General features: G+C 43.5%; 1 protein-coding gene across 3 annotated transcripts in view; it reads left to right on the forward strand.

The window, feature by feature from the left end:
• LOC105471559 (solute carrier family 1 member 2) overlaps positions 1-15924 on the forward strand; it is a 169564-nt gene that overhangs the window by 141574 nt on the left and 12066 nt on the right. For all 3 annotated transcript variants that reach the window (XM_071074880.1, XM_011724095.3, XM_011724096.3), the window contains exon 9: positions 1700-1834. In XM_071074880.1, coding sequence (XP_070930981.1) covers positions 1700-1834 — 135 coding nt within the window. The remainder of the gene's footprint in view (positions 1-1699; positions 1835-15924) is intronic.

The following is a 15924-nucleotide window of genomic DNA, read 5'->3' on the forward strand; positions in this document are numbered from 1 at the left end:
TGGAACTTGGGGAGTTCCCCTTCCCTGGTGTTCTGTCTGTTTGGGAAATGGTTGAGAATTCCATTCTTCCAGCTCTCGGGGTTTTAGGGAAGTTTTCATTGCAAAGCAGCCTAGTCCTATCCAGATTTCTTGACAAGAAAAACAATTCACATTTACTGGGCGGGATGGGGCGGGGTGGGGATGGGTCAGAATGTGCCCGGCCCTTCTAAGTGCATTTTAATTTATTAGCTCCTGAAAGCTTCTGACCAGCCCATGAAAGAGATACCATTACTGCCTCCTTTTTACAGGCGAGGAAATCAAGGCACAGAGAGGTTAAGTTGCCTGTAGTCACGTGGTTATTAAGTGGCAGAGCTGGAATTTGAACTCAGGTTGTTCAACTGCTGAACTTTCACGGCTGAGCACTCCACACTGTACCTCTTGTGACCCAGATAGATTCAAGGAAATTGGAGTGCGCCGAGCCTTGACACCATGGAATGGGAGGGGAAGGGTGTGGTTGGGGAGTCTGTAGATCACACCCAGGGGAAGTGTCTATGCAAGGATGGGCCTAAACCTGGGAAGGATGGCAATATGGGAAAAACAGCTCAAACCACAGGCTCTCCAGGGGACTTAATCTCCCAAACGTAAGATTAGGTATATTCAGGGCCCTCCCGATGATAAGACCCCAGGATTCTGTGCTTGGTCGCACTGATGGCCCGGATTTAGTTGAAACAATTTGAGAGGCTGCCTCTCAGCTCATAAAATTTCTAGGATTTTATGACTACAAAGAAAGCAGTCCCCCTTACCTTTTGGTACCCACAAAAACAGCTTAGGAATCCATATTTCTAAAGTACTCTTGGATATTTTGATATGATATTTTGATGTGACAGCTTTGTACAAATGGCATCCAGAAAAGAGGAAAAAGAGTCACTGCCCTTTGCCAGACCGCAGAGACTCCCTGGTGTCAGGACAGGGCACTGGAACTCCAGATTAACCCTCTCCCAGAGACAAACTTCAGAATGGTGCTGGGTGTGGCCCTGGCATTGTTCGGAAAGCACTGATGAGATGCTTCAGAAAGAAAGCCTCCCTTTCTTTCATTATCATTTCTTGGCATCCTCCTTCTGAATAATGTATTTTCCAGCCCACAGTGAGGCATCCAGGCGCCTGACGCTTAGTGTCATTTGGAATCTGTTGATTTGTTCCCCTGATGTCCAACTCAGTTGCGTCTGGATATTTGCTATTCTGAGTTCTCCTGTTAACCTTGGCAATGGCCTTCTCAGACCCTTGCCACGTAGTCCAAAAGCCTCTGGTGCTCACAGAGACATAAAAGCGTAAGCAAAAATGAATGCAGTTGTGTTCCCATGGGAGGATTAAGGGCGATTTGTTTTTATCTTTAGTATTTCCTTGCCTGCTTTTAGAGCCACGCTTACCTTATTTGAGCCCTGTGATATATTAGACTAATTGGATAGCATGATGGGAATAAGGCTCCAATCCATGAATTTATAAGCTTATATCATAGTTGAGCAGAACCCAAATAGGCCTTAATCCTTAATTCCTGGGTCTTAGTACTTTAGATTTCTCTATTCCTTGGTGGAGAGTATGGGGTGGGGGTTGGGAGGGTGGGGATTTTATGGCTGCAGGAAAATTAGAGCTTAAAATTGCCAGGGTTGGTTTTGCTAAGATTCTTTCTGTTTCCATGACCTGGACTTCTCTGTTCTTATAGCCTCACAGCCACCCTGGCAAGCGTCGGCGCGGCCAGTATCCCCAGTGCCGGACTGGTCACCATGCTCCTCATTCTGACGGCCGTGGGCTTGCCAACAGAGGACATCAGCCTGCTGGTGGCTGTGGACTGGCTGCTGTAAGTGCCTGTGGATGGGGTTCTGCTGGGACTGTGAGTACTGCCTCCCAGGGATGGACAGGTAGCAAGGCTGCAACCAAGATCTTAGCTAATCCCCATGGCAACTCCCTCACTCTTCCTCCCTCCTTCCCGCTCACATTTACTGAGTACCTATTTGAGAACGAAAGAAGAAAAAGATTAAATATTTGAAGGCCTCACAGTCTAGTGGAGGAATCAGATAGATTATGACACAAGGTTAAAAGTACAGTAATAAGGAACCAGCTACTGATGCATTCAAAGACTCTCAGAACATTATATTGAATGAACAGAGCCAGACACAAAGGAGTATGTACTGTATGATTCCATTTATATGAAGCTCTAAGAAAAGACAATGTAACACATATCAATAGAAAGAGATCAGTTGGGGCTGGGTGCAGTGGCTCACGCCTGTAATCCCAGCAATTTTGGAGGTCGAGGGAGGTGGATCATCTGACGTCAGGAATTCAAGACCAGCCTGGCCAACATGGTGAAACCCCATCTCTACTAAAAATACAAAAAAATCAGCTGGGCATAGTGGCATGTGCCTATAATCCCAACTCCTGGAGAGGCTGAGGCAGGAGAATTGCTTGAACCTGGGAGGCGGAGGTTGCAGTGAGCTGAGACTGTGCCACTGCCCTGTAGCCTAGGGGACAGAGTGAGACTCTGCCTAAACAAAAAAAGAAAGAACAAAGAGATCAGTGGTTTCTTAGGGCCAGGTATAGGGGAATAGAGATCAACTGGGAAGGAACACAAGGAAACCTTTGGGAGTGACAGAAATGTTCCGTATGCACAGGTATGCACAGGTGTCTACATTTGTCAGAACTCTTCAAACCATGCACTTAAAATGGGTACATTTTGTTGTATGTAAATTACACTTCAATAAAGTGATTAAAACATAGCACACATATAAAAGCACAGTGATAGAGAGAAGCCTTCATCCCAGTCAAGAATGGAAGGACAGAGTGGAGAATATCAAGAAACATGAAAATGGTTACTGAATTTGAGTGTTCACTAGGTGAACAGCTACTAGACTGAGCACTTTTATCTCCCTCTTTAACAGCCTTGAAAGTTCCATGTTATTATTCCCACTTTATAGATGAGGACACTAAGGTTTGTAGAGGTAGAGGGACTTGGGAATGGACAGATATTCGACCCTCAGTCAGCCTGTCTCTGGAGCCTGACAAATTCTTGTTTATGGTCACATTCAAGCTTCTAAAGGCAGTGGTAGCTGAGCTGAATCATAACCAATAGGTAAAAGTTTCTCAGGTGAATGTAGGGAGAGGGGCAACAGGACATTCCAGTCAATGCCAGCCTGCACAAAGGCACTGAGGTTATAGCACTGTGAGGATGTACGAGTGGTCTGGTACTCTTGGAGGCAGCGGGTGGTGAAAGGTGAGCAAGATGGACATCCTCAAAGGTCGTGCAGAGAAACTTGAACTTGACCAAGTACAGTAGTTCAGCTACCTTTCTCAGTGAAAGACATTTTCCTCCTTTACAAAACTCACTGCCCATTCACAAAGGTGGGAAAGTCTAAACAGATGGTCCTTGATAAGGGGGTTGCAATGGATCCCTTCTAAGTGCCCACTTGGGCTTTGACGTTCTATGAGATATACACTGATGCCTCCTGTCCAGAATTGGAGTTATATGATAGGGCCTCCGGCAATGTCAGTCTTCAATGTCAGAGGCACAGAGTGACAAGTGCTGGCCCAGAGGCCCAAGGCCAAAGTGCCCACACTTATTTTTCAAACTGCCTCACTTGCCAGTAGCAAATTTTCTGACATTTATTGGCATTGATTTTAAGAGCCGGAAACCACATTTTTTTTTTTTTTTCAGATGGAGTCTTGCTCTGTTGCCCAGGATGGAGTGCAGTGGTACAATCTCGGCTCACTGCAACCTCTGCCTCCTGAGTTCAAGCAATTCTCCTGCCTTAGCCTCCTAAGTAGCTGGGACCGCAGGCATGTGCCACCACACCCGGCTGATTTTTGTATTTTGTAGAGACAGGGTTTTACTATGTTGGCCAGGCTGGACTCAAACTCCTGACCTCAAGTGATCGGCCCACCTTGGCCTCCCACAATGCTGGGATTACAGGCATGAGCCATTGTGCCCGGCCTCAGAAACCACATTTTGTGGACTTGAGTTTGTTCCTCCTTCCTACCCCCACCCTTCCAAAGAGAGGAAAATGCAAGTGGCTGAAGGGAGGAAGGACATCTGGGAAGGCTAAAAAGAAGCCCAAACTCTCCATAAGATGTGCCTGCTGTTGGTGCAGACAACAGGACTTAGGTTAGAAGTAAGAAGTGCCCAGCACTTTGGGAAGCCTAGGCGGGCAGATCACCTGAGTTCGGGAGTTCAAGGCCAGCCTGATCAACATGGAGAAACCCCGTCTCTACCAAAAATGCAAAATAATTAGCCGGGTGTGGTGGCATATGCCTGTAATCCCACCTGCTCGGGAGGCTAAGGCTGGAGAATCGCTTGAATCTGGGAGGTGGAGGTTGCAGTGAGCTGAGATAGTGCCATTGCACTCCAGCCTGGGCAACAAGAGTGAAATTCCATCTGAAAAAAACAAAACAAAACAAAACAAAACAAAACAAAACAAAACAAAACAAAAGCAGAAGTAAGAAGTGGCTCCCTGAACAGAATCAGTTCAACTTAGGAGGACTGCAAGGAAGGCCATGGATCTTCTTGACTGGCTCCTTCATCATCAGAAAACGCTCAGGAAATACCTTTAGCAGAAGGTGAAGAGCAAACAGAATAGCCTCATCTCTGTCTCTGCCAGTCTCTCAGGTGGTGGTAGTGGCATCCTTACCTGCCAGCTTGGTTGTTCTCTGTGTCCTATGTTGGCCCCAAGGGACAGCCTTTCTCATGACATCTGTTCAGACAAGGCAGCTGAGAGTCAATGGTGGTGTATGGGTGGGAAGGATTGTGAGAGAAGGGGATGAAGGATACAAAGGAATGGGGTAGGCTGTTGGATGGAAGGGGGACCAAGGGGAAATGAAGACATTGGCAGTGGTCTAGAGACAGAGCACATAGTAGGAGCTCAATAAATATGTGCTACTCTTAACCACATAGTTGCTGTGTGATAATTAGGGTCCTCCCACATGAGAAGAAAGATGAAGGAAGCCATTTAAGTTCTGCTGGCTTTCCCTGTGACTTGTTGCTGACTTAAACCCTTGACTCTTTGCCTGTCAAGTCTTTTCAATGCGTGTTGTCATTGAGGGTCCCTTGCCTGCTGCAACAATATCACCTCGCTTTTTTCTTGGGCTTATTTCCAAGGCTTTAAACCACCATTAGAGATTCATCTTTTTAAAAAATATTATTGTAGAGGCTGCCCCCATTATAATACAAATGCCTTTGAGTGGAAAAAATGCACTAATATGATCAGGAATGAGGAAAAGGGGCTGATATTTGGTGGGTACTGCAATATCTTTACATCTGTCCCCATTTAATCATTAAGGTGCCCTATGATGTATTTCCAGATGAGAAAACTGGGAATCAGAAGAGTTGAGTGTTTTACCTGATGCACAGCAGAGCTTGTATAGCCAGGTCAGGGCACTTCACCCAACTCTACACAGCCTCCTAATTTGTACTAAGCAGTTCTAGCAATGGGGAGGAGGAGCAGAGAGGCCCAGAGTTGGGAAAGTTGGAGAAGACACATTTATTAGGGCCTCCTATTGGGCTATGGTTTGAATATTTGTCCAGTCCAAAACTCATGTTGACATTTAATTGCCATTGTAGTAATATTAAGAGGTAGGACCTTTAAAAGGTGATTACGTCATGAAGGCTTCACCCATGAGTGGGGTTGGTGCATTATAAAAGGGCAAGTTCAGCCCCTTCTTGCTCTCTCTTTGCCTTTCTGCCTTCTGCTGTGTCATCATGCAGAAAGAAGGCCCTTGACAGATGCCAGTGTCTTGATCTTGGAGGTTGGGAACCAACCTCCAGAACTCTGAGGAAATAAATTTCTGTTCTTCATAAATTACCCAATCTCAAGTATTTTGTTATAGCAGCACAGACTAAGACACACCTGAATCTGCATGCTAACCAGAGAAATATTTTTGACCTATTTTTTTCTTCTCACAGCATGAAAATAACAAATAGACTCAATGAGGACAAATGGGGTACAATCAAGGTCTTAACCACTCTTAGAATTCAAGTCGTCCACCCCCAGTGGGTCTGCCATTGTGGGCCCTGTTCCTTCTTGGCAGTCATTTGTTCTCAAGCCTGTTGGATGTGAGTCACTTCATGAAACATTCAAAACCCTGCCTACTTCTGACCTAAATGTTAGCAAATGAAATAGGAGGGCCAGGTCCTCCCAGATCGCCCCACGCATGTGCTCACATGCTTACACTTGCAAAGGAAAGCAGAGCGTCCTAACTCCAGGGCTGAAGTGTGTCAGCAGGAGGGAGTTGGCTGAATTTAAAAAAAAAAAAAAAAAAAAAAAAAAAAGGATGATACATTTGGATTAACTATATTGATGAAATCAAGTAAGAGAAAACTCTATCCTTGGCTGGAGGTGGGAAGAAAGGGGCAAATGAAGAGCTGTTATCTAGTTCTAGGGCTCTGATCTCAAATGGAGGGAGGAGTGTGATGAAGGGAAAGAGAGTCTAAGAGGCAGGAGCCCTGGGTCTGAGAGCTCTGCACTTACTATCCACAGGACCTTGGGCAAGTGACTTTCTGAGCCTCAGCTACATTATGTGTAAAATGGAGCAATAACCTATCAGGCTGGAAGCAAGAGTCTAGGTTCAATGCCTTTGAGTGCCCTTCTAGTTTTAAGACCTAGAGTAGAATTCTGCTGGGGATGAATATTTGTATACAAATAAACATGAGCATTCCTTTTAAGAGGAAAAGAAAAAGGAAGGGTAGAGGATCCTGGGAAAATGTGTGTAGCTGTTTGTAGCTAGGTCGGATCTGCTTTGAATTAGTAATGGTGGCACATTCTTTCTCACCAGCAAGAGGAGTTCCGGAAACTAGCTCTTGGTTATGGGCTCTGTGACTGTTGGGTGCTCATTAGTGTGTAAGTGGTGGTGGGGGCTAAGATGAGATGGGGTGCAACTGGCCATTCCCTAGATAAGTAGCCTGTGGAGGAAAAGCAGACAAGAAGAAAAGGGGGAATTTTTTTTTTTGCTTTATCCAAGGTTTGTAAGCTTTCATAACTCTAGCAATTTTTCCATTTAAAACCAAACAAAGCCTACAGTGACATTTAATGTGTCACAGTGTTTGCCAACTGCTGGAGACCAGCCAGCCTCGCTACTGCCCTTTAAGCCCTGGATGGTTTTCAACAGGCAGGCTTAGCTGCTCTGTAAATGTCATGGTGAAAACCAAGATTCTGGAGTCCTGAAAAATGCCGAGTCCCAGAGCACCGGATGGGTGGGACTGTTTAAAACTAGAAGCTTTCCCTGGGTCCAAGAAGCTCTTTGTGTCAGGAGCCCTTGGCAGATATTTATAAGAGACCTTGCTGACACCCCAATGTCTCTGACAGAGACAGGATGGAGTGATAAATGGGAGCCAATACCAGGAAGAGGTAATAAATAACTGGGTCTGGCTACAGGTAGGAAAAGGAAAATCAAAATAAAGTGAAATCCAAGCGGACCTGTGGCCCAATTCTCACGTAAGACTCTGCTGGTGAGATCTTTTCTGGGCTCACATGTGCTAATGGGGGAATATAGTTGAGATGGCACTTAGAAGGAAGACCTCAAAGAGCCTCCACCCTCCAGGAGTGCTCTGAAGCTCCTCCCATTGGCATTCCTCTCTGGAGAGAATAGAGCATTCGTTCTCAAACTTGAGCATGCACCAAAATCTCCCAGAGATTTATCTGAGGTGGGGCTGGAGAACTGGCATTTCTAACAAGTTCCCAGGTGATTCCGTTGGTGCAATCTCCAGGGACTCCCTTCCAGAAGCAATGAACTAGAGACAGGGAAGGAAAACAGGAGTTTCTGATTGTGGGTATATGAGCACCTCTACTTTTTTTTTGAGTAACAGTTGACAGTTCATGCATCCATTCAGAAAAATAGATTGAAAGGATGCAGGATGCAAATAGCTAATACTTAGTGAGTGTCCCTTAAGTGTTAGACATTGTTCTAAGCACTTTACATGGGCTCGTTTAAAAGTCACAGCAGATTATGAAGCAGCTAATAGTATTATCACTGTCTTACGGTTGAGAAAACAGGTTCAGAGAGAAGTAACTTATCCCAATTTAGTGGATATTAACTGGCTGAATTGGGGTTCAAACCTAGATGATCTAGATAGCCTTGGGTGTTCCAGCGTGCTCATCTGAGTTCTGCTGTTTTAAAAATTTAAGACACACACATGTATGCGCGCACACACACACACACACACACACACACACTTAACTGACTGACTTACCCTCCACTCATGGCTGGTGGAAAACAAAACTAATTCCTACATTAATCTTTTCTTTGAAGATTTTAGGGGCTTATGTCTGTCTTAGTCTTTTGCTTTGATTTCCCACTTCCACTGAATTCTCTTTTTTACACCTTATCTCCAGTCTACATCAACGTCACCAAGGAATGTGGCCCCTTTTCCACTAAGTCCTTTCCTCTCTCGCCAAAGTGTCTCTGACTTGAGGCAGCGTAATTGCAGATCAAGGCAGGATGGGGCAGGGCTATAGTTCTGTGCAGCAAAATCATTTTTAATATATCACAAAATAAATGCGTGTTCATAGAAAAGGGAAGGACAAAGTTTAAAAGAGTAATAAAATGAAAAAGAAGTCATCTCCCCTTCGCCTACTGTTGAATCTCAAGTGTTATTTCACTGTTAATAATTTCAGGTAGGACAGAAATAAAATAAAAATGTAATGTTAGGCATCTCCTTTTTAAAAAAATCTTTTAGTATTCCCCACTCCTGGGAATTTCCCCCTGGGCCTCCTTGTTCTCCATCTTTGAATCTTTCCCCGGCTCTCTGGACACCTCTCTCCTTTTCATCTGTAAAGTAATCTGAGCTCTCTGTGCCTCTTTCCTCATCCTTCTAGATCATGGCCTGCACTCTGACTTTTTACCACCAAAATATCCAACTAGATATTTTACTAAACAAAAACCAATTGTGTCTCTAGAGCTAATCTGCTTTCAAGTCTTAAACTCACAATCCATCCTGGTCCTGCCCCTTCCGCATACCAGCCTCCCCATTCTCCCCTGCCCAGCCCATGCCATAAGTAAATGAAACATAGTCTTAGTCCTCAGGAGCTTATAGTCTAGTAATGTGTCAAGAAATCCCAATGGAGCATGCTAGGTGCAAAAAGAAATGGATAAGATGTAGTGGAGGAATAAAAGAGAGAATGCTCTGATCCTGTTTTCACTTGGACTAAAAATGGTAATATAAGGAGAAGCTTCTTCTGGGTCCTGTAAGCCTTTTATATAAAAGAGCCTTGGTGGAGGACCTCTTGGTTGACAAGCACTCAATACATGTTAGCAGTTATTATCTTCTCAACATGATTGCAGGTGAGTATGACTCTCCATATGTTATGAATGAGAAAACTGAGCAGGACAGGCTAAGAAATCTTTTCTGTTGGAGCTGGGATTGTTATCTAGGCTGGAATCCGGACTTCACGCTCTTAGCCAATGCTTACATGGATCTCGTTTTCTTCCCTAACCCCATGTGACTTTAGCCCTTCAATGCCCAGAGCTGTGCCAGCCTTCCTCAGGTTTGGGGCCTCAAGTGACCCCTCTGCCACACCCTGCCCCTAAAGACAGTCCCTTGACACCATGCATCCTGAGAGGCAGGCACTATGTTTTGTTTCTATCAATATTAAGTTGAACCATATGAAATTGCCAATATTTGACCTTTTTATATTGAAATAAATGGCAATTTCATATGGTTCAATCCAATGCAAGACACCAGATGAATTGTGGGTGACCCAGCTCCCTCAGCCCTGTTCTTCTCTGTGAACCAGGAGTTCCAGACAATTTCACATTTCCCTGCTAGAGGATATAAACTGAGAGATGAAGATGAGACAGAGTACCTTGGTACTTGTTTTTCTTCTAGTGAACCAGACCCAGTGACTCAGTGTGAAATAACTCAGTCAAGCCCCTCTCTCATTTTTGGTTCCTGGTGACCTCTAAAGCATAGCTGTGTCATCTGTAGAAAACCCACGAAATGGGCCAGGCGCAGTGGCTCACGTCTGTAATCCCAGCACTTTGAGAGGCTGAGGTGGGCGGATCACGTGGTCAGGAGTTCAAGACCAGCCTGGCCAACATGGTGAAACCCTGTCTCCACTAAAAATACAAAAATTAGCTGGGCATTGTGGCGCATGCCTATAATCCCAGCTACTCGAGAGGCTAAGGCGGGAGAATTACTTGAACCAGGATGCAGGAGGTGTGGTGGCAGTGAGCCAAGATCACGCCACTGCACTCCAACCTGCGATACAGAGTGAGACTTCATCTCAAAAAAAAAAAAAAAAAAAAAAAAAAAGGAAATCCATGAAATGCAAGATCAGCTTTCATCTTCATCCCCTTCTTTCAGTCCTGACACACAGCCTCTAGACCCAAAGATGGCGTCACACACTCTAAAGGTTGTTTTTTACCAAGTCTTAAAGCTCCTGAGGTCAACACGAAAGACAGGGTTTCCTGAGTGGTCAGGGATGATTGTGAGAGAAAATGAAACTCTTTGCCTGTGGAGAAACTTTCCACACATGAACCGCAAACTCCCATGTCCTGCTTTGGGCCTGAGTTAAACTTCCCCAGAGTTGGTCAGACATTCCCCTGGCAGCTTCAAGGGTGTTCTGCCTTGCAGCATTTTCAGAAAGGAAGACCCAGGTAGAGCAGCCATGACCTACCTCCTGGCTGGGCATCCTGGGAATCTTCCCAGAATGCCTTGTGGCAGAGAAACCTGGCATGAGAGGGTTCTGTATTCTAGTTTAATCCAAATTAATAGCTTTCTGTTTAACAGAACCCCTTTAATGTCCTGCCTTCTCACTTAGAAACCTATCTTCATAACCTTGCCTTTTACTCCTTCCCTTCTGTATTGATGGAATACAGTCCCTCCACCAAAGGAAATGGCCCTTATCTGCACTCTGGACTTCCATCCTCTCTGATCTCTCTAGGAACCTAACTTCATCAATTATTCCCCCTTCTCTGTGTCTTCAGTTACTTCTTCTCCACCAACGTCTTCTCTTTTTGATTTAAACATGTTCAAATATTCTACCTCTTAAAATAAAAATTTGATCTCCTTTCCATTTCCATCTGCCATTTCCTCTCCTTCCTTTCTTATCAATCATCTTGAATAAGCTGATTATACATAATGTCTCCATTTCTTCACCTCACATTCAATTTTTCACCTGTAGTAAGCTGGCTTCTATCACTACCTCTGTATTGAAACTGCCCTTGCCAGGCCAATAGTTACCTCTTTGTTGTTAAAACCAAAATAACTTTTTTATCTTTATTTATTTATTTTTTTTGACGGAGTCTTGCTCTGTTGCCCAGGCTGGAGTGCAGTAGTGCTATCGCAGCTCACTGCAACCTTCATCTCCTGGGCGCAAGCGATTCTCCCGCCTTAGCCTCCAGAGCATCTGGGATTACAGGTGCACGCCATCATGCCCGGCTAATTTTCTGCATTTTTAGTAGAGACGGGGTTTCGCCATGCTAGCCAGGCTGGTCTCAAACACCTGACCTTATGATCCGCCCACCTCAGCCTCCCAAAGAACCTTCTTACCCTCATCTCACCTGATCCCTAGATAATAATTAGCATTGTTTGCCACACCCTTATTTTGGAAGCATACTTCCATTTACTTATGAAATACCAAACTCTTCTAGTTTCCTTTCACTTTTGCAGGCTCTTATCTTTCCCATTCATTAAATGTTGGTTGACCTTAGTGTTCCAGCCTAGACTGTCTGCTTTTTTCACTCTGCATTCTCTCCAAGGATTAACTAAGCACCTCTCTGGCATCCTCAGCCATCTCTATGTGATGAATCCTATTATCACCTGCATCTCAGATGTGTCTCCTGACCGTCAGTCCATATTATCAGCCATCTGTGGGGCATCTGCTCATAACTGAGTCATATGCTTCACCCTCAACGTGTCCAAACCAAAGCCAGAATCTTTTCCACTCCAACTCATCATACTCCCTACATGTGCTTACATTGTCTACTGGTTGCCCAAACCAGAAACCTGAGAGGAATCTTTGACTCTTTTTTATTCCCTATAACCAGTCTTCAAGTCCTGTAATTCTGTCTCCTGAGTCTTGCTCAAATCCATCTTTTTCCAAATCCACCATATCCTCACTAACTGGATTTCACTCTTTCAGGTTTATCTTTTTTTTAGTTTGTTCTTCACAATGGAACAAACATGATCTTTTCTTTCAATGGTACTTCATTACACTTGGGATAAAGACTAACCCCTGAACTTGACTGATAAAGACTAACCCCTGAACTTGACTGATACATGATTTGGTTAATTCTTATTTTCTCCGTCTCTCACTATACTTGTTAGCCATCCTGAATTCATCTAAGTGTTCCTACCTCTTAGATTTCCTGCATATTATTTCTTTCCTCTCTCTAGCTCATTTTCTTGGACTTATCCTTAGGGCCAACTCAAGATATTTCTACTTAAAGCTTTTATTATGACGCAAGTGTGATAGTGTTCTACCTATATGACCCTGTAGCACTCTGTACTCATTTCTTTTTGAACATTTATCTCACTCTACTGGAGGAGATAGACAAATAAACAGTACATGGGTTCTTGGGGAAAAGGGAGTTTAGGAAGGATTTTTGCTGCCTGGGCAATTGGCATAGTGCCCTTACACACTCTAAGAAGCTTATTAAACATCTGTTGAATAAATAAATTCACTAACAAAGAACTCAAAGTATTAGAGTTGATGTTTTCTTCTTCTTTCTACTTGGCTATTAACAGGTGTAAGAAAAGGAACATTTTCATGCTCATGTATGCCTGTAACCTACAATGAGTACTTAAAGCATGTCTAGTATTTTTCTTATTCCACTTAATACAACCTCCTGTGAGGCTGGTATTAGCCTCATTCCCTATTTCATGCTCAGGTGAAAAGTGATTTCCTCAAGTGGGAACCAGAAGACCTGGGTTAGTGTTCTCACCCAAGGTCCAGGGTCCTTTGCATCTTGATTTTCCATCAAAAGAATAAAAGCATCAATCTGCTTTTATTGTTTTTAAAAAATTCATTCATTCATTCATTCATTTTTGAGACAGAGTCTTGCTCTGTTGCCCAGGCTGGAGTACAGTGGCACAATCTTGACTCACTGCAGCCTCCGCCTCCCAGGCCGAAACGATTCTCCTGCCTCAGCCTCCCAAGTAGCTGGGATTACAGGCATGTACCACCACGCCTGGCTAATTTTTGTATTTTTAGTACAGACTGGGTTTAGTAGAGACTGGGCTGGTCTTGCACTCGTGACCTCAAGTAATCCACCCACCTCTGCCTCCCAAAGTGCTGGGATTACAGGCATGAGCCACTGCATTCAGCCAGTCTGCTTTTATCCTGTACAACTCTGTCTTGCATCCATTCCTGTCCTAATGGCTATTTCATTGGCCAGAGTTCTTTTTCAGATGCAGGGAGATCTGATGGCATGGAAGAGATGTGGTGGTAAAAAGAAAAAATATGGGGAAAACTTACTCAGAAATCCTATTCCAAAAACTTGGCTACTTCAGTGGCTGCTTCTGGAGAGCAAGGATTTGGTGTCAAGGGTTGAAGAAGCAGTCGTTTGTAAACTTATGTCAACCACTTGAGTGGAAATGGATTTGTTAAACTGGAAAAGTCGTTAACCCTTTAGCATAGTATTTTGTGTTTTTGTTCAAAACATGGTATGTGAGTGGAGTTATCCCCAAAAAGGGTAGGACCCAGCACATAATGAGTGTCAACTATGGGCTAGGAACTGAATTTGTCTTCCTCAAATTCTATAAAGTATTAATAGTTATTTTGGCTACCTGAGAAAAATTATGGTTGAGCAAGTGTCTTAGTCCATTCAGACTGTGTAACAAAATACTATATACCAGGTGGCTTATAAACAACAAAAATTTATTTCTTACAGTTCTGTGGAGGCTTGGAAGTTCAAGATCAAGGCACTGGCAGATTCTTTGTCTGGTGAGGGTCTGCTTCCTCATAGACAGCTATCTTTTCACTCTAGCCTCACATGGTAGAAAGGCCAACGAGTCTCTGTTGGGCCCCTTTTCTGAGGCCACCAATCCCATTCATGAAGGCTTCACCCATGTGACCTCATCACCTCCCAATGGTCCCGTCTCCAAATACAATCACCTTGGAGATTAGGTTTCTTCATATGAATTTGGGGGGGATGCAAACATTCAGATCACAGCAGTAAGTCATCCAGATTGCACAGTTAGTAAGTGGCTGAGCTAGATTCAAAACCAGGGCTGTGTGGTCCAGGGTGCTTCTCAACATGTGGCAGATGCTGGATTCTGGAGTAGTACTGCCTGTGTTCACACTTGCTTTATGACTTAACTAGGATGTGAGACTTTGGGAAGCCACTAATCTCTCCAGGCCTTAGTTCTGTCATCTAGTAAATATGAATAATAATCCCTCTTCAGAGTTATAGTGAGGGTTAAATAAGGTAGTATCTATAAAGTATATTCTTTTTTTTTTTTTTAATTTCTTGAGGCAGAGTCTCACTCTTGCACAGGCTGGAGTGCAGTGGCATCATCTCGGCTCACTGCAACCTCTGCCTCCCAGGTTCAAGCAATTCTCCCATCTTAGCCTCCCGAGTATCTGGGATTATAGGCACACACCATCATGCCCGGCTAATTTTGTACTTTTAGTACTGTATTGTTAACCAGGCTTATCTCAAATGCCTGATCTCAGGTGATCCACCCGCCTCGGCCTCCCAAAGTGCTGCGATTACAGGCGTGAGCCACCATGCCCAGCCTATAAAGAATATTCTTACACATAGTAAGTGTGATATAAATTTAATTGTCCTCATCATTATCACCACCACCACCATCGTTACCTTTGGTCTCTTTCTTTGCCAATAATGCAAATTATTCTGGGCTATGAGATCAGTGGGTACTCAGAGTATTGCTCTGGAAGACTTTAGCATTCTTTGAAATTTTGCAATTGGTCAAAGGTATTGGATATGTAAACTAAAAAGTATCTGAGTCAGGTCTCAATCAATTTAGAAGCTTATTTTTCCAAGGTTAAAGACATGCCCAGAAGAAAAAACCATGGAATCACAGTAACAGTCTGTAGCCGGTACTTTTCTCCAAAGATGATTTTGAGGGCTTCCATATTTAAAAGGGAAATGCAGTCTGGAGGGAAAAGAGGGAGAGTCTGGTCACTTTACTGAATCCACATGTTGCCAGGGAAAAGAAGCTGGTAGGGGAATAGATAATTAGGTATTTGTCTTATGCTCAGTAAATTGGCACTTTACATAAGATAAGGTGAACATAGAGTAGCTACCTGTGGAGATATTTAACTATTAGCTATCTGCTTAGGAACAGAAGGAAAGGCAGTTTCTTGCATGATTCAACTTTCGGCTTTTTCTTTTTTTTTTTTTTTCCATTTGACATAGTAAATTGGGGGCTGGAGTTTTTACTTTCCTTTCACAGATATATGACTCAGGATACATTCCAGGAGGGACTGAAAGTATAGTGGAGTAGCTCCAAAGTAGACCACAACCATATAATGGACAAATAGGTCAGCTAGTTAGTTGGGAGTGTTGCCATAGAAATTGTGCTATAAATAGGGTTAATGTTTTCAGGGGGTGATAGTAACTTAACTAGCCATATTTGGATGAGCTACCTAGAAGTTGCCACAAATATATTTGAATTGACTTGATACAATTTATAATAATATTAGAATTATACATCATAGATTAAATATTTTTTTGAGTTCCTATTAAATGTCCGGAAGCATGTAAGCACTTTGTTATCTTATTTAATCTTCACCACAACCTTATGTATTGGAGATTTTTATTATATTCATTTTATGAATGAGGCAACTAAGGCTCTCAAATGTCAAGTATGATCAGGGTTGTCACACAGGCAAGGGACAAATTGGCATTCAAATCCAAATCAGGCTGCCTCTAAAGTCTGTGCTTTTTCTTAACTACTGTCATGTATTCCTTCCTAAAACCCATACACTGGGACTTCTT

This window comes from Macaca nemestrina, chromosome 12 (genome assembly GCF_043159975.1).
Source record: "Macaca nemestrina isolate mMacNem1 chromosome 12, mMacNem.hap1, whole genome shotgun sequence".
In the NCBI taxonomy this organism is placed as follows: domain Eukaryota; kingdom Metazoa; phylum Chordata; class Mammalia; order Primates; family Cercopithecidae; genus Macaca; species Macaca nemestrina.